At 41.8% G+C, this 22,010-nt stretch overlaps 1 protein-coding gene and 1 long non-coding RNA gene across 8 annotated transcripts in view; one reads left to right on the forward strand and one right to left on the reverse strand.

The window, feature by feature from the left end:
• Positions 1-22,010, forward strand: part of BCL11B (BCL11 transcription factor B) — a 164,591-nt gene that overhangs the window by 66,630 nt on the left and 75,951 nt on the right. For 4 of the 7 annotated variants that reach the window (XM_053375374.1, XM_053375366.1, XM_053375393.1 and 1 more), the window contains exon 3: positions 12,281-12,487. The exons of the other annotated variants lie outside the window; for them this stretch is intronic. In XM_053375374.1, the coding sequence (XP_053231349.1) occupies positions 12,281-12,487 (207 nt within the window). The remainder of the gene's footprint in view (positions 1-12,280; positions 12,488-22,010) is intronic. 7 annotated transcript variants of the gene reach the window in all.
• On the reverse strand, positions 6,768-8,603 carry LOC128407321 (uncharacterized). Its single transcript, XR_008328766.1, has 3 exons — positions 8,180-8,603; positions 7,855-7,930; positions 6,768-7,001 (listed from the first exon to the last, which is right to left on the reverse strand). It is a non-coding gene; the product is annotated as an uncharacterized LOC128407321 (long non-coding RNA).

Below are 22,010 nucleotides of genomic sequence, written 5' to 3' on the forward strand. Positions count from 1 at the left end.
CAGTGTGAATCTGTTAGTGAAGTTGTTAAATTGTGAGAGCCTGAATTCCTCCGATGTTATGTAACACTAGTAGGTTATTTTGTTAAACCGCTCAGAAATCCTATGCGAAAGGGAAGCGTGTTTCCCCTTTAGATACTTTGATGGTCCCTAGCTTGAACATGTGAAACATCCTTATACAGCTACATTCAGCATTAAGGAAGAGACAGGGTTTAGAGAAAATGCAATATTTCCTGTAAAGAGGATCTGCTGTACACTTTCCATCCCATCTACGTGTATGATATTAGTTGAACCTATTCTAAGCAAGACCATTTGCTGACCTAGATTACTGCTGTTTACTTCCACTGGCAGCATTTCTCTAAGGTCTCAGGCAGAGATCTTTCCCAGCTCTGCTACTGATCCTTTTAACTGGAGATATCAAGAGCTGAAATTAGGGCTTTCTGCATGCAAAGCATATGCTGTATCATTAAACTATGACCCATTGCTAACGATTCAGCTTCTGTGGAAATCCAGAGCATTTTTGTTAGGTTTAATACTATGCAAAGTTACACTCTCACCTCTTATCTAACTCATAGGGAAGGCTGAGAATATACCCTAATTCCACAGCAGCAAAGAAGGCAGAATGTGACATCCAGCTTCTTGGGAATCTCAGCTGTGATTAAAATAACAAAACAAAAACACTCCATCAAGTTTCTAGCCCTTATGGCTTGACAAATATGCTTATCTGTGATTGGCACTACAGTGGTACCTCGGGTTACATACGCTTCAGGTTACAGACTCTTCTAACCCCGAAATATTACCTCGGGTTAAGAACTTTGCTTCAGGATGAGAACAGAAATCGTGCTCCAGCGGCGCAGCGGCAGCAGGAGGCCCCATTAGCGAAAGTGGTGCTTCAGGTTAAGAACAGTTTCAGGTTAAGAACGGACCTCCGGAACGAATTAAGTACTTAACCCGAGATACCACTGTACTTTCTAAAATCTCAAGTCAGAAAGATGGTCGAATCCCTGTGACTAACAAAACCAGATTAGTTATGCAAATTTAATCAATTTGCATAATCCACGTGAGTTGCAGAATTCAGCTAAATTGGCATGCAGTTTGGGTTGCAGAATTTTAATATCGTTTAGCCAAGAGAGCTATACGATGCTATCCAAAACACAGTTCACAAACATTGCTTTGAGTGCGTAATGTACATATGAAATAAAAAAGCATGAGATTTGCAGTAGTTTGATATTTTCAGTTTATTGTCTGTAACCTTTTCCGTACATTTGCTTCCACCCAGAAATGGCTTTTTATTTTATTTTTGGACTGTGGTTCTAGAGATGATGATCTCTACACCTTCCATGACACAATCAACACCTTCAAGATCAAATTATGAAAAGCAATGTATGAATAACTCCCAGTAGAGTTATTCTTTTGTAGCTCTATCAGTTTCTAACCAGAAAATAATAATTAAAAAAAGCCGAATCCTCTTCTCAGGGTAGGCTTTGTGAGGAAATGGGCTTTTCGTCTGTGAGCAAACAGTATATTTAATTGATTTCCCCTTCTCTGATCCAATCTTACTACCCACTTAGGCCTTCTTTCCACCCACACTTTTTAAACAAAGCAGCTGATAAAATATTGAACCAATGCATTTTTATTTATTATTATTATTTTAAAAAATTGTATGATTTCAATTGGGTTATCTGCCTATCTTGTTTTTGAAATTTTGTGCTGTCTTTGCAGCACAGGCTGTGACTCCCAAATCTTCTGCAGCTCTATTTCCATATTCCTGCGTGCTTGTTCTTTGTTAATCACTTGGCAAGCGCTTATTTGAATATTAAAAATTTCTTTAATCATCAAAGGCAGGAGCACAGCTTCATGAATATTCATATTTTTTTCCTCCTCAGACTGGATTCTAGTTCATTACCCTGCAGTAAAGCCAAACAGTCATCAATCGCGCTCATTACTGCCGCTGGCGTTTTGATTGGCTGCCTGCTGCTGGTAGCTTTCTCTCCCCCCCCTCCTGCTTTTCTCTATGAGCTGTCGTGTACCTGCCAACAACAACAACAACAACAAAAAACCTAACAATGCAAGAATAAATTTATCTGGTTGAAAAACAACTTTGCAAACTTGTCAAATGGTCCTCATCACTTCTTCCCCCCTCCCTGTTTCAATTTTATTTTATTTTAAATTGAAAGAGCAATTTTTTTTTTAGAAAAAGGGAGAAACTTGAGCTTCAGAGATGAATATTTGTCAAGAGAGTTGACGTAAGTTTCATTTGCATAATGACTTTGTACTTCTGCATTAATAAAATTTGCATATGAAGCCATGTTAATTACTCCTGATCATGCTTTTTGCATTCATGCATAGTAATTTTCTCCGACTTGTGAGAATTAATGTCTTGGCATGGGAGGGGGGAATAGACGAGGGGGGAGGCAGTAAGGGGACCGTCAAGTTTCTGTGTGCCAGTGTCCCTCACTAGCAGTCTCTCTTCTTCCTGCTATCAAGATTGCTTTTCTTGATCTATGACTCATTTATACCAAATCAGTAGGAATCCTGGCTATAAAGAAATGTATCAATTCAGAAGGAATCCTTGCTTGCCAGAAAAACACACACACACACACACACACACACACACACACACACACACAAACTGCAAGCAAGTCTAAAGATGTCACTCAGTGTGTGATCTTGAGTATTCAAAAACTTCCTACATGTGTGCCTGGTTTGAAAAGTATTAATGGCTTCTAAGGGGTGCATCTAACTGTGCAGTTTATGTCTGCAGTTTTGGGTGCCCTTCTGCATGTTTGTGTGTGTATCTATGAATGTGTTTTTACCCCTGTGTGTTTTTACCTGGCTGCCTTGGTCTGCTTATTCTGTTACAAGCACTTGAACCTCTGTGTAAGTTTCCCACGTCTTACAGGTCTGAGCAGTGCACTAGTTTCTGTGTTTGTGCTTTTGTACATAAGACACAGAGATGTAGGAGTTGTTGTTTTTAAATTAAAACAGCTCCGTGTTAATAGAAAAGCAACCAGCTTTTTTTTTTAAGAGCAAAAATGGAAAGAGAAGTGAATCAACCTGTTTTCGAAAAGGCTTTTCGAGATTTCTTACACAATTTCTTTGAGAATTTAGCAGAAGGAGGAGGGTTGCTGTTATATATATAGAGAGAGATGCTCAGAGGTAAATGCAAAAACATAGAAGTAATTATACAGAGCCCTTTCTGAAGGCATACATGCAATTCCATGGTTCAGCCAATGTCCAAAAGGGACACTGTTACTTTTAAAGACTTCAATTATATTTTGGGGGCCATCCATCCGTTGGTATAGCCACACAAATGCTTACAGGCAAAGAGACTTACGGAAGCCAGTAGAGTCCTTGTTAGACTGGACTTGAATTCGTTGGATAGCCTTGGGCAATGCTGCTTGTCTTGTAACATAAGGGCATTTGCACACCGGGGATTTGAAGCGACTCTTGTTTCAACTGCTTTGCGCTGGGAATGCGAAAGCTTCATCCAGAGGGATGTTCATTCGCATTACAAATGCCTCTCCTTTGTTTCTTCTTCTTCTTCCGTATTTACCATGGCCAGATAATAAACTAACATAAATAGAGAGGTTCAAAGGCAATTCGAGTCTCACATGTGACAACTCTTCTGAGTCAGTTTTACATGTTCGCTGTAATTAGCAAGCACACATCCATATACAGCATGGGTCTGCATTCCTTGTGGCAGGTGAGAGCCACAGCCATCTTTTTTTGGACTGTGTACATGCTGTGTTTCAGTCCCAGGGGACCCAGAGTAATTGGCTTTGGGACACACACGACGCACACAAGATTTTAAAAACGGGCATGCACATATAACATTGCAGGTACATGCAGTTTTCAGGTGCGTGTGTTCTGCGTCTGTAATGAATGAAGCAGCCTGCAGTTCTCCAATCAATATGGGGATGACAACAGAAAGCTGTGAACATTTTGTGCATGTGACTTGCACATCTGAAACAAGGAGGCAAATGAACGGTGTTTGCGCAGGCAGAACACTCTGAGCACCAGGAGCAGACGAAAGACGCTGTGACTATCTGAAGGGGGCGGCGGCAGGGCATTTAGAATGAATATTGAAACTGTGTCCTTGCACAGGTTTTTGTTTATTTTAAATATGTGGGTTCAGTTATGCATTAGCAGCATTTCCCAAAGTTCCTAGATACAAATGAAAATAAATGAGAACCATACCTTAATGTGGCTACTCGAGTCTTTGTGTGTAATGTTTTAAATTTCATTTGGATTTTGTGGTTTGACTTTCTTTGATTGCGCTCTCTTTTTGGGGGTGGGGGGTTTGCTGGAGTAACTTACGGGACTGGGAAAGGAAGTACAGAAATGATTCTTAGATGTGTTTGGTATTCATCAACGTCCACAGTCTCAAACCCTTAGTTCCCATCTGCGCTGAATATATTTAATCCAGGCCTAGAAACTCTGTTTGTTTCATATTGGGGATGATTGCTGAAAGGTGGGAGAAAAATACAAGCAATAATTAGTATTACTTCTGGTTTAATTTTTAAAAAATCCCTTTTCATCTTGTTGGGAGCTATCTTCTTTATACAGGATGCAGGTAGACTGTGCTGCATCCATTGGCCCTGTTTATGGTGAGATTTTCTCTTCTTTCCCCTAATGGCCATGCAGGAAAATCAAAGTATCAGATAGATCACATGTTCAAAAGCAGACTTAAATTCAAGCCACACTTACTGGCATTCTTCCATGAAACCAGGGGGCACTTACGAGAGTACCAGATAGCTTGTGATATGGGAGACTCCGGTTTCAAGCCTTTCAAGAGAAAGATTAAAACGAAAACATCCAGCTGAAATTAAGCATTGAAGCTGGTTCTTTCATTGAACTAGTTCTGAAAGTGACCTGTCCACATAAACCATAGTTTTATAACATGTTACGTTGTTCTACAGAGCACTCCGGTTTGTTGAATAGATGGATTGTATTCTATATTACAGTATACCCCTGTTCGGATGGCCAAAGGCAACAGAGAATAGGGTTCCTGTATCTTTACTAATTGCGTAGAAGAGGGAGTTTCAGCAGGTGCAGTTTGTCTCTAGAAAAGGTTCCATTGGCCGAACAAGATTTTAGTTGGTTTCTTAACAACAAGACAAAACAGGAAGCATTTATACAAATGCTACTTCATGTGTTCCAAAGGCTGATCAGTGCTTGTATTGAATGGAAGTTCTATTGCTGTGCTGCTGCTCAAATCTGCTCTTTGTTTTTAGTTTGGAAGTGTTGATTGCTCACCTTTAACTAAATGCAAACCATGTTGAGAGTTCTGCATTGCAGGGGGTTGAACTAGATGACCCTTTGGGTCCCTTCCATCTCTACAGTTCTGTGATTTTATGTGGACTATGTGTGACTACTGACACAATTTGGAGCTTTAGACTAGTACCTTACACCTATCCTTTTAGGCTGGCAGAACCAAATCTTTGCTCTTCACTGCCAAAGCCTGAGTGTAGTGAACAAGACAAAAGTATAATCTGCATTGTTCTGGGTGTAGTGCAATCTGGATTGATTTCAGTAATTAATTGAAGCCATTCTGGATTTTCTCAGTAGAGTGTGGGACTAGAATGCTTTTCATTGGAGGGAAGAAGTGTGGATTGTTTTGGGGTTTTTTCCAAGAGAGGAGGGAGATTAGCAAGGGAATCAGAATTTAGTTAACTGGGTACAAATTCACTAGGAAATTTCAGGACAAATCTAACCGAAGTGAGATATGCTCTCAGTGCATCTCAGTTGCCTGTAGTTGAGGTCGTGCTGTTCATTAGCACAAGATGCAGAATGCCGGAAGATGGAACAAAAGATGTTAATGCACAGCGTAAGAGAGATTAAAGTAACTTGTATATCCACAAACCAGCCCCGCCACCCCTGCTCTCCACTGTCCCTTACATAACAAGTCAAGGTTCTCTCCAAAATCCAGGGTGAATGAAGGAGCTGTGATGTGATTAACTCTGAAGTCTCTTAAAGCTACATCACAGAGGTTCAACCATAACAATTATAAAAGAAGAATTCTTTGCTGCTGTACAAAGCATTTAATGTGCTCAAAAAATTCCTCTCGGTGTCTCTGATGGGGTGTGTGTGTGTGTTTTAATATGCAAGTAAAAAAACACATGACCTTAACAACTGGTCCTTTACAACATCAGTCACATAATTGCAATTGGTTGTGTATCCAGTGCTAAGCCTTCAGTCATAGAGGGCTCTTTGATCCAGTTGGATTTGGCAAATATCCCCTTTCTTCTGAAGCTTGCTGCATGACCTCCCATGCTGTACCCCAACCCTCTGGTGCAGAGCTGGGGGACGGGACGGGAGACAGAGGGAAGGGGCAGTTGGTACAATGGCTTGCTTGACTTTTGGTTCACGAAAGGCTTTGCTGGATCAAAGAACCTTCTGGAAGGACAGTAGTGGGTGCAAACCAATATGCTCAGGTGTTGTTTTATCCTTTAGGTGTTCTAGCCGTCCCTGACATACAGACATACACTTATAACCAAAGGCAAAAAGATACAATTTGGTTGTCAGATATTATTGGAGGGTGTTTTTTTTTTTTAAAAAGCATCACTATCACCTGTAATTGTTGAAATTTAACTTTATTGTCATGGAAGTTTCCTTTCAATATTGGCCTGAGGGGATGAGCCTTTGGTGCTCGCAAGACATAAGAGATGAGCGATGATGTTGGGTTCCATTGCATATTGTTTCTTCTCAGCTTGTGTACTTACCTGCTATTGTTTGGAATAACCTTCCCTTTTTTCACACTAACCTGAATCACACGGGTCTAGCAGAGGTAGACTGTAACACTGACAGTCTCAGGGTCATGTTGGCATTGACTCAAGAGCCTGGAGGCTGTGACTCAATGCAAGAGATATCTGCCACCCTCATATTTAATAGAGGTGTGGTTTATGGAGACAGACTGCACATCCTTGATCAAAATAGGCTGTGCTGCATGTTGAGGCCTGCATGTACATTCTGGTTCCTTCCACGTCAGGTTGGTTCAGCTGCTAGAAAGAAGTGGGGAAATCAGAAATGTGAGTGTGTTGCGCTTCTCCTTTCTCAGTTCCCACTGTATAACATGCTTGGCTAGTTACGAGAGCTTAGACGCGTGAGCTCCCGGGGTTATCTAGTGTGGCATCGTGGTTAGGACATTGAGCTATCAGCTGGAAGTCATTTCTCATCTCAGGTATTAACTGAGTAGAGTAATGTTAGCAGAAGGCATTACCTCTTGGCTTCAGGCCTTCCCAGTATGACCATAATAATAGTGGTCTCCTCCAGAGGTAAATATGCCTCGCATAATATATGCAAAACTCTTTAAGCACTTAGTACGAAGTATTAGTATTAAATTATTGCCTATGGCTCTCTAGAAGCAAAGCTGGCCCTGATGCATGACTTCAACAAGACCTTACAGATCCCCCATCCAGCTTCCCTTGGCTCTCTCTAATTCTGGGAAGCATTACAAGCAATTATTGTGGTGAACATGGACATGTGGAGAACTGACAACACACACTTTTTCCAGGCTCAGTGTCCAACAGACACATTTCCAGGTTTTGTGGCAACTGAGTTGAACTAACAGTGCCAATGGTAACGGTACGTTTTTAGGGGAAAAAATGTTTTAACGTTAGGAACCCTGAATTTGGGGGATTTTGTGTGTGTGTGAAGACTCCGTTGTCTGCTTGCCTTTCTCTGTGCATTAAAAGATCCTGCCATTATTGCTGTCCCCCCCCCCCCATTACAAGCAAAGTTGTTTCTGTATATTTAGACATTCCATGTTTGCCATCTGCTTTCATTGGTTTGGCAGAAAGAAAGTCACATCCAGATTGTAATGTAGATACAGTTCCCGTTAGCGGCTTCTTTTACCTGTTTGTATAGCAATTCGAAGTGAGATCAAAAGGTTGCAAAATAAAAGAAAAAGAACCCCCAGAGTCCAGAGAGTCTATTAAAAATAATAAAAAATAAAAAGCTGCTCAGAAAAGCACACAAATCTTATCCTTGATGCTTCGGCGTTCAAGTATTTACGCCAGGGATTTAGACCCTTCACTTGTGGTTTTGGCAACAGCTTCACACAAATGTTTTGCCCTGGTAGTCTCTTAGCCATTTAAGATAAATGACAAAATCAAATTCAGTCCGTGCAGACTGGAGTGCTGGATGCTTTGCCAAGAATGAAGTACCCCATTGGACTCACATGTATAGCTATCAGATCAACATGCTAGCTGTAGCTTTCAAACTAGGATGTCTGAGATGCTGAAGAAACCTTAGCAGAGGAAAATACTGTTTTGTAATGTTGTTCAGTTATGGAGGGTTTTAATTCCCTAATGTCTGCGTAATTGGGGGGGGGGAGTCTTTGTACAGAGTGGTTATTGTTCAAAACTAGTATTTACCAAACAATGATTTGTTCTCAGTATGATGTGTCCAAACAGAAGGAGACAATTGTGGCAAACTCTTGGTGAATTATGCTTGATACACCAGAGAATCCTTATCCTAACAGGAAGCTGGAAGGGAAAAAAGTATTGGGCAGGATTCCACAAATGAGGACTTCCGGTTGCACAATGGTGTGTTCCACTTCTCCCTTGCACATCCCCCAAAATTTGCTTGGGGTGGTTGGGAGAACCCCTGGAATAACATGGATGTGGGTGTGGGATTTGTGTGGAGGGGGTGGTAATTACCGGTAAGCCTGTCAAGTTGAAATGCTTGGCCTCATCAAATGAGTGCCTTAGAGTGATGTTGAATTCCTCCCGTTGTGTTGAAGATGGATATGGGTCTTGTTCTAAATGACTTAGATTCCACAGTCTCTCCTTCCACATCCCTTTGTGACTCAACAATGCCCTTGGTTGGTGTGGCAAATAGGAATAGTTTGTATGCTCAGAGAGGCATTTTTTACTGTATGCACCCTACTCCTAGCTTTGTTCTGCTCCTAAGAAAATTCCAAAATGTATGCCTAGATGTCTTCTGGATATCCTGGCCTAGGCTTGTCTTTCATTTCAGTATTTGGTAGTTGTGTGCAGTTGTTCTTAAATGCCATTTATCTGTATATCTTGTATACATGTATCATTGTTAATTTTTCAAGTTGTTGTCTGCCCTGAGCTCTGTTATTGTAGAGATCTGACTAAAATAAGCATGCCAGCCTGTTTTAAGACTTGTAAGCTTACCGCAGGAGCTGCTTTTGTTTATTAGCTACCTCAATTCAAAGGCGCTTCAAGTAAACGTCGGCGTTAAATAAAGATATAACTGGAGCCACAGTTATTGAGAATCTGGATGCAGCAGCCCGACGGAGTTCTGATGAGTACTGACTGAAGGTTAACTTCACAAGATACGCACCTTGTGTACACATTTCTATGCTTTTATTTAATTGCTTAAGTCGTAGCGCTACTGCCAAGAGAGCAGGAAGAAAAACTCTTCCAACAGAGCAGGAGCAGAAACTAAGCACAGCTTTAAATAACAGATGATTTTTTTTTTAAAAAAAAAGGTATATGTGTGTGTGTTTTGAATGAATAATATATTTGGAGGTCTCCATATCAATTTCAAGCTATTAGGGGAAAAGGAGGGTTTCCACTTTCTTTATAGACTCGGTGTGGCAAATGGAATGCATAAACAGAACACGCAGAACGCATTTCTGGCTGTAGCTCAAGTGGCAAGGAAGCCACAGTGACCAATGAATGCTTTATTCTGGGAGCTTGAATCTTGGCATCCCCATGAAGCTTGCTTGAGCTGCGAGGCACTGCGTCTGCGCTGGTGTGCCGAGGCTGGTTCGGTGGTAGCTGGGCAAACAGCCCTCTCCCGTTCTCTGTTTGGCTAGTTGCATTAGGATGGCCATAAAACAATAATCCCCCCTTTCGATACGGTTCCCAAGCACATTCCCGGTGGCTCTGGCAGCCTCCCCCGGCTCTCTTCCACACCACCACTGAAACAGGCACCTCCAGTGCCAGTCCTGTCCCTTTGCCTGAAGAATAGCTATGTTACCTCGCAGCAGCAGAAAAGGTGCTTGGCTCATTGTAGCATGATCTTTTACATGAGAAAGCTTATTTTATTAGATGCAGGGCACTTGTTAAACCTGGCAAATTATGGCCAGCCCATAATTTATTGAATTGGCAAAATTGAGTAGGCCATCAAGAAGCTTATAGTAACCCAAGATAATCATAGTTATCAAACACAGTGTTGGAAAACCAGTGTCTAATAGTCATAATTTTCTGTCTGCCTCACCAGTAAAACCATCCATCTGGAGACTAGAATTGAGGGGCTGGTTGGTACAGAGAGAGAAAGCAGAGATCCTGGTAAAGTACCCTCCCCCCTGATGCCCAACAGCGCCCCCCCCTTCCTTAGCTGGTAGAAGCAGTTTTGGCAGTTGTGTTGGAGTGCCCCCAGACAATTGTACGAGGGGATTTCTGCATCCATGTTGAGGCCACCTTGTCTGTTGTAGTGAAGGACTTCATGACCACCATAGCAACTGTGAGGCTGTTTCAGTACCCAACATATGGACCTAACACATCTAGTGCGACATACGCTTAACCTAGTCTAGGTACAGAATGGATTTGTGGTGGTTGTCCCATATAGGGTGTGTGGGTCTTTTTTGTCACATTATCCCATGGTCATGGATGGACCGTAGCCTGGTGAGGTTTGGATTGACAGTAGCTAGAGGACCAATTAGAACTGTCTGCCCTGGAGACTTGCAGAACCCTAAGGATTCCTGACATCTCTGGAGGGTTTTCTGACTGACATGACATACTCTCCTATTGACTCCCTGGTCTTGCTATGGAATGGCGAGATGGAGAGGGCCTTCAGTGCGGTTGCTTCTAATTGTATTCTCTGTCACTGTACCAATGATCAACTGCTTGCTTTTCCTGAGGTGCTTCAGCCAATGAAACAGGCAGGATGATGGCTGGAACGCAGGTGGCTCATGTCTTGTAGCAAGACCAACTCGGGGACCATCTTTGGTTGTTGTGGCCTGAGGATGTGGACAAGACACTTCAAGGGGTTTGCCCAGCTTCATGCCTTCTTGATCTTTTTCTGTCCTGCCTAATAAGATTGAGCTGTAGGGAATGCGGCAAGAATAGATAATATAACACTGGTTCTATATGAACTGCACAGGCTGCCTTTCTGTTACTGGGCCCAATTCAAGGCCCAATTCATCCCTTTTTCTGATGTCAACTTCTAATTTTGTAATAAGAGCACAGTCCCATAACTAATTGGGCCAGTCCTTTAATGGGGGTAGCTTAAGTGACTTCCTTTTTTTGGCAGAGCGGTTTAGAGTATTTTAAATTTTTCATGCAAACTGTTCCTGGATTTTCATAGAAACAGCAGTATATAAGATGGATGGATGAATAAGTAAGATGACATTCTTGTACGGCTATTTAGTTTTTAGTATAGGTCTGACAAACAAAGCAAGTTAATGAACGTATGTTTCTACAAAACAACCAACTTGGTGTTCTTCTTCTTTTAAATAAAAAAAATACATATTCGATTGCTCTTCGGCATTTCTAGAAATGAAACACACATTTCTGAAGGCTGAGCTGACAGAAGCTGAATATAGCCAAACTCTAGACATAAATTTTCTTTTTGCTTATTCTAGATAGAGCTCCTCAACAAATATTGGCAACCTGTAAATGTAATGAACAGGTGGTAACCAGAGGTAGACTGAGATGGCAATATGCGTATATATAGCATAACCGTGGCTTGAGAGTTATAGAGGAAGGGAAGATATCATAAGAACTAAGGACAATGGGTGAGATCTAACTGTGGTCTCCTGCCAGCAGAAAGGAATTCTTCTGGCACATCAGCATGTCTCCTTCCTTGCCTCTTTCCTGCAGACCTCATGAACCCCCAAAATATTTTGCAGTGGGTTGGGGGGGACCCTTTGTAGCAGATATACTTAATGATGTGGAGGGCAAAGAGGAAAGAGGAGTCCTGTTACACAGGTGGAAGTTCACCTGTGCCATGTTGCATATCACCCCGTTCATTTATTTAAATTTATAGTCTCCTCCGTCATGAAGGTTTAGGGCAAGTAAGAAGAGCACCCTCCCAGCAAAGAAAAAGTAAAATAAAATGGCATTGGCTTCATAAGAGACTCTAAGTATGATTTTTCGAAGCCTCTCTTCTTGCCTCCCTTAGAATGACCACAGGCGCCAGTTTCCCTTGAGCTTTTCCCCCAGCCCTTATGTACGTCTCTGCGCCTTAAGCAAACGTGCGCCGTGAAATAAAGCACAGCAGCTGCGCATCGCTCCTGCTGTACACCCTCTTTCCCTTCAGACGTAGGTACCACTGACAGATTTCTCTATTGTTTTCTCCTCAGGGCCGTCCAGGCCTGCAAAGCTGCCGGCGGCCTCCATAACTGCCTCCTCCCACCCTCACACATCGGTGATCGCAACACCACCTCTCCACCGTGCTCTGACCTCATTCCCGCCCTGCCTGAGCCTGCCCTGCTGCGGGGAGCGCGCAGTCTCAGTTGGCGGGTCTCAGACTGAGACTGGCACATTTGGATGTCATTGTCAGTTGTCAGGTAATAGAAAACGCTTTTATTGTCGCTATGTGAAGGTCAGCTGCCAACGCGATGTCCTCTCTAGTTATGGGAGCGCCAGTTCCGTTTGGATGTGTAAGGACACGGGTAGCAGCACACTGTATGAAAACAACTCCTGGCCATTTCTACGGCAGGAGTTAAAATTCACTTGTAATTTTTTTATTTTGGGGGGGCTGGGGTCTAGCCGACCTCAGACGTGGCCACAGGTCTGTTGTTGCTGGTTTGTTTATGTCAAGTTGGGAACTAACGTCTTGAGAATCCTCACACAAATGTGATACTCCGACACCAAGATTTTATCTCTCTGGGCTGTTTACTTTTAAGCTTAATTGGATAACATTTAGCATCTGAGGTCTTTCTTCCTAATGATTTGTGTTAAAGGCTTTTCTCAGATCTCAGAGGCACATGGCATACTTATGGTCCACACACTTCTTCTTCACTGCTTTTTTTTTTTTTTTTTAGCCTCTCATTAATTTCTTCCTTGTTTCATCAGTGCAAAGCAAAAACAACCTGGACATAGCAGACTGTACATACTAAAAGGCTGCTAAAAGACGCTCCTCAAAAGTTCAGCCTAAACCCTACAGGTATTATGGGAGACAGTAGCTGTATGTGACCTGATGAAAGCCTCTCTCTCAGAATACTAGAGCCTAGAGCTCATCCAAGGAACCTGGATCCTGGGAGATTCAGGACTGCTGAAAGGAAATAATTTTAACTCTGCGCAGAGTTGGGGGGAAATGCTGTGACGTTCGTTGTCACAAAATATGGCGATGGCTACCAAGTTGAAGGGCTTTAAAAAGAGATTAAACAGATCCACAGATGATAAGACTATCAGGAGCTACTAATAATGATGGGTATATATAGTACCTCCAGGATTAGAGGTAGCATGTCTCTGAATACCAGTTGCTAGGGCATAACAGCAGGGAAGTGATGTTGCCTTGAATATCCAAGGTGCGTTTGGTTGGCATTTCCTCAGTTCCTGAGGAAAAGTTGCCACTGCGCTAGATTCCTCCATTCTTCAACGATTTCACAAAATGGGTCAGATCTTAGAGTAACTTCTGAGTAGACAGTGAATTCCATTGCATCTTAACCATCTTTTTCTGTAGCTCGTAATAGTGGCTGTTTATACCAGTGCTGGAGAGCTTGCTCCAGTAGAGTCTTTCCAGATGATCAGGTTTTTTTTATTTTATTTTAATGAATTAATTTTTCTTTACAATTGTTCACAGTATAAACAATAACAAAACAATACGCCATCTCACCCACAACTTTTCCCATGTGCTAATGAGAAGCGTATAACCAAAAGAGGGAAAGGAATAAGAAGCAATAAAGTCGGTATGAAGAGGCAGAAAAAGAGAAAAGAGATAAAGAAGGAGAGATGAAGAGAGAAAGGACTAAGAGGTAGGGCAGTGGAGAACAAATGGGGTGGAAGTACATGAGATTTAGTACAGAAGCAAATCCAGAAAATTCTGGCTTTTTTTTTTTTAAGTGATTTTCAGGAGTCTCCGATTATGAGACATTGTCCTACTGCAGTAAATTCTCATTTGTTGTGTTCAGTCCAGACACATTCACTAAAGTGCTTATTATTTCTATACATTATATATCTTTATATAGGACATTACACTTTGCAAGGTATAAAAGGAGAAGTCCGTGCACTGTGGAATTTACAATCTAAAACTTCTGTTGGATTGTATTTTCCCATTTTGCCTCTGGGAAAAGTCTAGTCTTCCTTCAGGTAGAATGTCAGTTATGATGGTTGTTGTCCTGGGGAAGGTGGTTTAATAATAATAATAATAATAATAATAATAATAATAATAATAATAATAATAATAATTTTTATTATTTATACACCACCCATCTGTTTTGGTTTCCCTAGGCACTCTGGGCAGCTTCCAGCAAAATAAAAATCATAATAAAATGTCAAACATTAAAAGCTTCCTGATACAGGGCTGTCTTCAGATATCTTCAAAAAGTCAGAGAGTTCTTTATTTCCTTGACATCTGATGGGAGGGCGTTCCACAGGGAGGGCGCCAGCACCAAGAAGGCCTGCTGCCTGATTCTCTGTAACTTCACTTCTTGCAGTGATGGAACTGCCAGAAGGCCCTTGGAGCTGGACCTCAGTGTCCAGGCCGAATGATGGGGGTGGAGATGCTCCTTCAGGTATACTGGGCTGAGGACCAGTAACTGAATAGGTGGAGGAGAGGGAGGCAGAGTTAATAATAAATGAATACGAACCAGTGCATTCAAGCTACAAGAAAGGATATTCTCACTAAACATCAGGATCAACTTTCTGACAGTAAGAGCTGTTCAATAGTGGAACGGTTTCCCTTGGGAGGTTGTGACCTCTCCTTCCTTGGAGGCTTTGAAGCAGAGGTTGGATGGCCATCTGTCATGGATGCTTTAGTTGAGATTCCTGCATTGCAGGGGGTTGAACTAGCATGGTAAGAACAATACTTGAAGAGCTTTTGACTCCCTTCACTTGCTTCTTCCTCCCCTCTCCTCTAGTGCAGCCAGTTTGGAAGCTTTTGCTACTGGATTGCGCTAAGCACAGTTTAGTGGCTTCAAGCCAGTTGCGTAATCCATACCTCAAGGTAGCTTGTTTCAAACAGTGCCTAGTTAAGATTAAGTACAGTTTGTCACGTCTGGACATAACAAGCCGTGGTTAATGTAAACCTGAAGCAAAAGCTTATTATGCATTCCTCCTTGTGGCCATGGTGAAGAGGGAATGCAGGGTCTGAGACTTGGCATCATAATACTAAGACACAGTTTAGTGTGTCCAGACTGGGCCATTGAGATATGAAAAAGAGATAGTAGATAAAGTGAAGGGGTGTAGATCTTTAACACAATGAATTTATGTTACTGCACAGGGAGGGGTTACAGTTCAGTGGTAGAGCCTGTACTTAGCATCCAGAAGATTTATTCTATTGCAATTTATTGTAAAATAAATAAACCTGCTGTCCCCGCTTCAACGGTGATGCTTTAAAGCAGCTCACAAAACAAAATAACAATGATCCAGTAATGAAAAACTAATAAATTAAAACAACAACAGCATTTAAGCACACCCACACCCTCCAAAGAGAGCCAGACTTTAAACACATGGTAATCTAAGCAACAGTAAAATCATAAAAACTTGGGGTTGAAAAAACATCTTCAGATGCTTGCAGAACACAAACAAAGAAGAGAGTTGCCTATATGATGCACTGCATTGCTCCCAAACGCATCTCAGAAGGCAGTGACATGGACATGAGGAACCCATTAGTTGATCTGAAAAGATGGGAGGGTTCACATGAGAGGAAACAGCCCTTCAAGTAGCTTGGTTCCAAACCAGTATGGGTTTTTGAGGTAATAGCCACCACCTTGAATAGCACTGAGAAACAGACCAGGAGCTAGCACAGCTGGATTCAGTAAGGATCCGAGATCCAATCCTTGCAGGGCCCTGGCGTCAGTGGTTGGTATGGTCAGGTATCTGCTGAAGACCCAAACTTCAGCAGAAGGCCCACTGTGACAAGGGCTCCTCTTCACCATGGCAACCTGCTTGATCACCTTGGCCTAGACAGTGGTGGTGGGAATAGTAAGGAGAAGGAGGAGCAACAGAATCGACTGCCTGCTTGCTGATGGTCTCTCTTCCTAGCAAATAAGCAGGTGATAGCAATGATGAGAAAGATGAGCAACAAGGAGGTGACTCCATGAGGGAGGCAGGCCTGTCTGGATGGTGTGTTGCTGAAGGGCACACAAGAACAAGGAGCCGTCTCCCACTGTTCCTTTGGGCATCACAGCCAGTTGGAATACGCAGTACTATTTTATCTATTTAATGACTTGCAGGCTGTTCTTCAGGCAAAACAACAACAACAAAACTTCCCATAGTGTTGGCAAACTATCCACAAACAGTACCAGGATAGATAGAGCAGTTGTCTTGAGTCCATAGGAGAGAGCTTTCTATGTTCCCATGTTCATGGTCTGAATGACGGGAGAGGTAGATGACTTTAACTTCTGGAAACAAAGGAGTTGGCTAGTGGAGGCAAGAGCTGTTTTCCATGGTTTGTAACACCCCACCCCACCCCACCGACTTAGTATATGGGCCTTGCAATGATGAATTCAACGTTTCTCCTATAGATACTTTATTCCGACAGCATTTATTTGGCATAACATAGACGCGTGGAGTCTCTCCCGTATAGGAGATGTAGCAAGCCAGTGTGCTACCCTGTTTGCTCACTTCTTCTAAGACAAACATGCAGCAATAATGGAGAGAGTAAAACTAAGAATAGATAAGGAAAGAGTAACTCAATAAAGCACACAGAAGCAGGGGACGTATGCATTTTGCATTCCTTCACTTCCTACTCTGCCGGTCGTGCGCTGTTAGTTTTTTGGACTGATCTTATTTGCTGAACAAGTTGTGCCAGTTTTAAGTGGGGGGAATCGACCTAGTATCATGGCTTCCTGTAGTTACTGCTGTAATCTGCAGCACTTAGAGAATACGTTAATATCAAAGCACACACTAAACATTTATGACAGTAGTTGGTCAAGTTTTGTTTGAAATAAAACATCTTCTTTCCCCCGCCCACCATTGGAGAGGAGGTTATTAGCCCCTTATTGTCTCATTCAGTGCAGAAAACAGAAGAAATCAGGTGACATTTGAAGCATGCTGCGATGAAGAGGGTTGTTTTACGGGTAGTCAAAATTAGAAGAAGCTGATTTGCATGGGATTTGTAAGGAAGGTGATAGTGAGGACTCCAGTGATAAGAATTGTGCAGTTTTCCTTTAGCATTAGATGTTGGTCTGAGAGGGAAAGTTTTGCCAAATTCTCAATCCCATCTTTTCACTTTCTAGACCTCTCTCTACATTTGCCTTGCTTAGTTTATTTTTAAGTTGCTTTCTTCTGTTGTTAGAAATTTGTTTCTTTCTCTGAGCAAGGGTGTTTTTTCCCCAGCTCTTTTTGTAAAACTAAATATGGATCACATCATCATCATCATTTTAATTCGGAATGTCTTTAGTTCGGATTTGAAGCAAAACTAGAATGAATAAAATATTTTGTTGTTGTTGTTGCCATTATAATAAGACTTTACCGAAAGTTGGGGGAATGAATCAACTATTTTTTAAAAAAATACACACCTATGACTATAAAATGTCAATGTTCAAATCAACTTAAAAACAACACTCATACCTAGGGAAAAAAGAAAAGAAAAGAAATCTTGCAGCTTTGGCCTGGACAATGGCATAGCACCTTTGCTGTTCAGAATTGGCATGGACAGGGAGCTGTTAAGAGAATGGTCTTAGATGCTGAAACTGCGGGAAACGGAGCTTTTGAGCAGTTTTGCAATTTACAGTAAACATTCTGCATTCCTGGCTGCCTGGGGATGTTTGGAGGCTGAAACATAACACCTGCCATTGATAATACATCCTATTACTATTTCTGCATGGTGTTTTCTATTTGCAGCCTGATCCTGAGTCTAACTGTCCTGACTGTTACACTAGCTTAGTGTCACGATCCATGACTTCTCATCTCATCTTAGACACATATATGCAGATTTTAGTCTATTAAGCCTACAGTCCTGTACCCACTCCAATGAACTCAGTGGGGCTCACTTCTGAACATAGACATAGACTGTTAGTTGTGCAAGCAAGATTGTCCCATGACCACGACTCTTTTTGAGCTTCAGAAATTGCAGGAGCATTTGCAAGACAGTTGTTCCCTATTATAAATTGACCTCTTTGTCTTTCTTTCTAATGCTAGTTCAGTTTTCTGACAGGCTTTGAATTCTATATAAAGCAATCATAGGGAACAGACTTTTGCAAGATGGGCCCACTCCCTAAAATATTGCTTTTAAATATCTACAGACGTCTCTGTTGCCATGTCCTTTTTTGCCTCCAAGGAGAGGCTTCTGCCTGCTGAATTGGATTCTCCCACTGAAACATGTTTAGTGTCTGTTTAATTAGAAGCTGGAAGGGAGTTGCAAAATTCACAGGCTTGTGGTGCATGGATCAAAACCAACACATTGCTCCTTTTTCTGATTAACTTGCTATGAATCCTTAAAAAAAAATAAAGGGGAAAAAACCATATAAAAAGTTGGAAGTAGTTCTGAGGTTTTAACTTTGATGAAGACAACTAAACCTAGAAATGTTTACAGACATCCACACTAATAGGTAGGAAGGACACACATATTTTTGTGCACCCGGACTAGTAAAGTACAAGGCATCCAGTTTTTTCTCATTTATATCCCATTGCCCATATGCCTAGCAAATATCACTGATGTAGAAAAATGAATCTATTGCTATCCCTTCCTCCCCAAACACATTATACCTCGGTGCTTTCCATTGGTGGCTCTGCCATTTTTGAAATTTTGTACAGATGTGAGGGTTCTGAAGGTAACCCAATATTCATTTACCCACAATAGCTGTTCTCCCCATTCCAGTGAAGGAAGCAGATTTGCACATCCTCCAGATTTCCTTCCTCCATTGCAGTGAATGTAGCATCCCATATGGACATAGCTGAACATATGAAGTTGAGTTACGCCAAGGCAGACCATTGGTTCATCTAGCATAGTATTGGCCAGGGAGCTTTATGTGTGCATTGGAGAGCTGGGGATTGGGGTAAGAGAATTTGGAGATTATTTAACTTGAATGTGGCATTGAACTGTGTTGCAGATGGTGTGTTACTAGCTGAGTTGATTAGAATCATAGGAAGCAACCTTAGACCATTGGTTCTATATTGTCTACAGTGACTGGCTGGATTTCAGATAGGGGACATTCCCAACCCTACCTGGAAATGATCTAACCTGGGACCATGTGTATGCATGAACTGCTACTGAGCTACGGCATTTCCCCTGGACCAGTTATTTGGGTCAATGGTTGCATCCATACCTATGTGCATGGGGACATTCTTATACAGTGGTGGCAAGCACCTACTTGGCCTGGACATGGCGACAAGCCAAGGTCCCCATCTCCTCTCCCCAGTGGCTTCTTCCTCACTTCTTCCTTACATTGCCTGGTCTGACTATAACATTTATATGTCACATTTTTGCCAATGCATTCAGGACAGAATACAGTGTAAAACACTGGTGTACGATCTGAACAGAGATCACACAAAGTAGAAAAGATACAGAAAGGAAAGGAGAAAATAAGTGAATTCAGATACGGTATCCTAGAGAAAAACAACTCTATTTTTATTTTTTTAGTCTCTGGTCTGTCTGCTGTGTGTTTTTGTAGCATCCTCCCGGGGGGGGGCAGATTTGGTCCCGATTCCTGTTCTAGCTGCTGATTCATATTCTTTGCAAATGAAAAATGCAACAGAAAATAGACTTATGCAAGTGGGGGAAATGAGGAGTAGCTTTTCATGTGGGGTGGGGACTTTGTCTTTAGTTTCCACTACAAAACAGATTTTTTTTACCAATATAGACCTTTTCTCAGAGCTCAATGAAGCCCATATTAAAAAAATGAATTTTGCCTTAGATATTAAGAAGCAGTAAAAGAAAATGAAAAAGATTCTGAATACAAAAGATGGAAAGAAATCACAAATTCTGCATATTTAAAAAACAGCGAGTGGCCATTGACATGCATGATTAATGGAGAAGGTGGTGGAAGTTCAAGCTTCACTGCGGAACACACAGAGGCCCGAGCTCTCAGAGTTTAAAACAATATATCTCAAATACAAGGAGCTTGGCTGCATTAGTCATTAAGGTGTTCTAAAAATTACTGAGCGATCTTGTAAAGTTAACATCAGTTTGTCTGTACCGCCTTCTGTTCACTGAATTCTTTAGCCAGCCTGGTGTGTTCTTGCCATTGTTTTAAAGGTAAAAGGATTACCTGTAAGTAAAACAATGGGCTTGAACTTAGTATGTGTGTTTAATATATACACATATATTAATATATAATTTTTCTCCTCTTCAATTATATCCTTATATTCATTTTTGTGTGTGTGGCGTTTATACTCCCAAGTCAGCCAATGAGAATCCCTAGATCAGACCACCCTCGCTGTGAAAAAAAAGGGAAAAGAAAAGAAAAGAGCCTGATACAATTAATACAGTCTGTCTAGAAAGCAGCATTATTTCAGAAACGTTTATGTTAATGATATGGTATGTGTTCTGCACATTTCATACTCAAACAAGAAGCAAGCTTTTGTTTCATTCCAGACTGGGTTTTATTAAAACTGGAGGATCAATGGGAAAACAAAACAGTAATCAGAGCGGGGAATGTAAACTCATCCAGTTTGAAAAAAGAAAGAAAGCCGCGCCTCTTAACAGTGCAATCCTGTGCGCATCTACTCAGATATAAGCCCAGTTGAGTTCAGTGGCATTGTAAAGGTAAAGGGATCCCTGACCGTTAGGTCTAGTCGCGGATGACTCTGGGGTTGCGGTGCTCATCTCGCTTTACTGACCGAGGGAGCCGGTGTACAGCTTCCGGGTCATGTGGCCAGCATGACTGAGCCGCTTCTGGCGAACCAGAGCAGCGCACGGAAACGCCATTTAGCTTCCTGCTGGAGCGGTACCTATTTATCTACTTGCACTTTGACGTGCTTTTTGAACTGCTAGGTTGGCAGGAGCAGGGACAGAGCAACGGGAGCTCACCCCGTTGCCGGGATTTGAACCGCCGACCTTCTGATCGGCAAGTCCCAGGCTCCCAGGTAAATGCTTATAAGATTGCAGGCTTAAACTTCGCAAAGCTGTAGGAGAACGCCACAGGTCTTGCACCCCTTCTCGCATCATGCCCAGTTGGATAGCAAAGCACACACCAAAATCAGGTTTAAAAACACGCTGCCCCAGTTCTCCCACTTTGCCCAGTGCCCTAGCCCTTGCATGAGGAAATGGTGAGAGGAAACTGGGCTGCTCATGTGCATGTGTCAGAGAGAGAGAGAGAGAGGTAACTACAGTGATCTATATTGACGCTACATATAAAAAATACAATATTGGGAAAATGTGGTTTTCACCAGGGTGGAAATTGCTAAAGTTTGTGCTTGGGAGAAACTGCCCTATTAGCTGGCATTACTTAATATTTATTGATTTGAATAAAATATTTACAGCATCTAGCAGAATGGCATTTGTGCATGATAGTTACTTTAAAGCAAATATGCTTTACAAAAAAAACGAAACCCTGACTCAAACGTTATGTACAGAGTGTTGCATCTCTCAGTTTATTATAGGAAAGCAACCAGGAAAATATGGCTGAGTGTGTGATTGTGTTTTATATTTTTAGGCAACGATTGTAGATAGGAGCGTTTCAGAAACTACGTGGAGAAACAAAACGAGAGCACTGTAAATATTCGGAGAAAGCTAAGAATCCATTTGGGGTGTGGGTTTTCTCTTCCACCCACAGCCCCTGGTGCTATTAATCTAAGTTAAGGACTGCCTTTGTTCTAAAGAGACATTCAAATCGATGTAACTCGGTAAATCCTCATCATGTAGAGTTAAGAAGCAGCAGGGGTAACAGTATTTAAAGATGTTTAAAAGTGCATTCTTGCCACTTCTAAGCACCCAGTCCTTGTGTGCGCTGTGTGTGTGTGTGTGTGTGTGTGTGTGAAATT

Source organism: Podarcis raffonei, chromosome 1 (genome assembly GCF_027172205.1).
Source record: "Podarcis raffonei isolate rPodRaf1 chromosome 1, rPodRaf1.pri, whole genome shotgun sequence".
Taxonomy (NCBI): domain Eukaryota; kingdom Metazoa; phylum Chordata; class Lepidosauria; order Squamata; family Lacertidae; genus Podarcis; species Podarcis raffonei.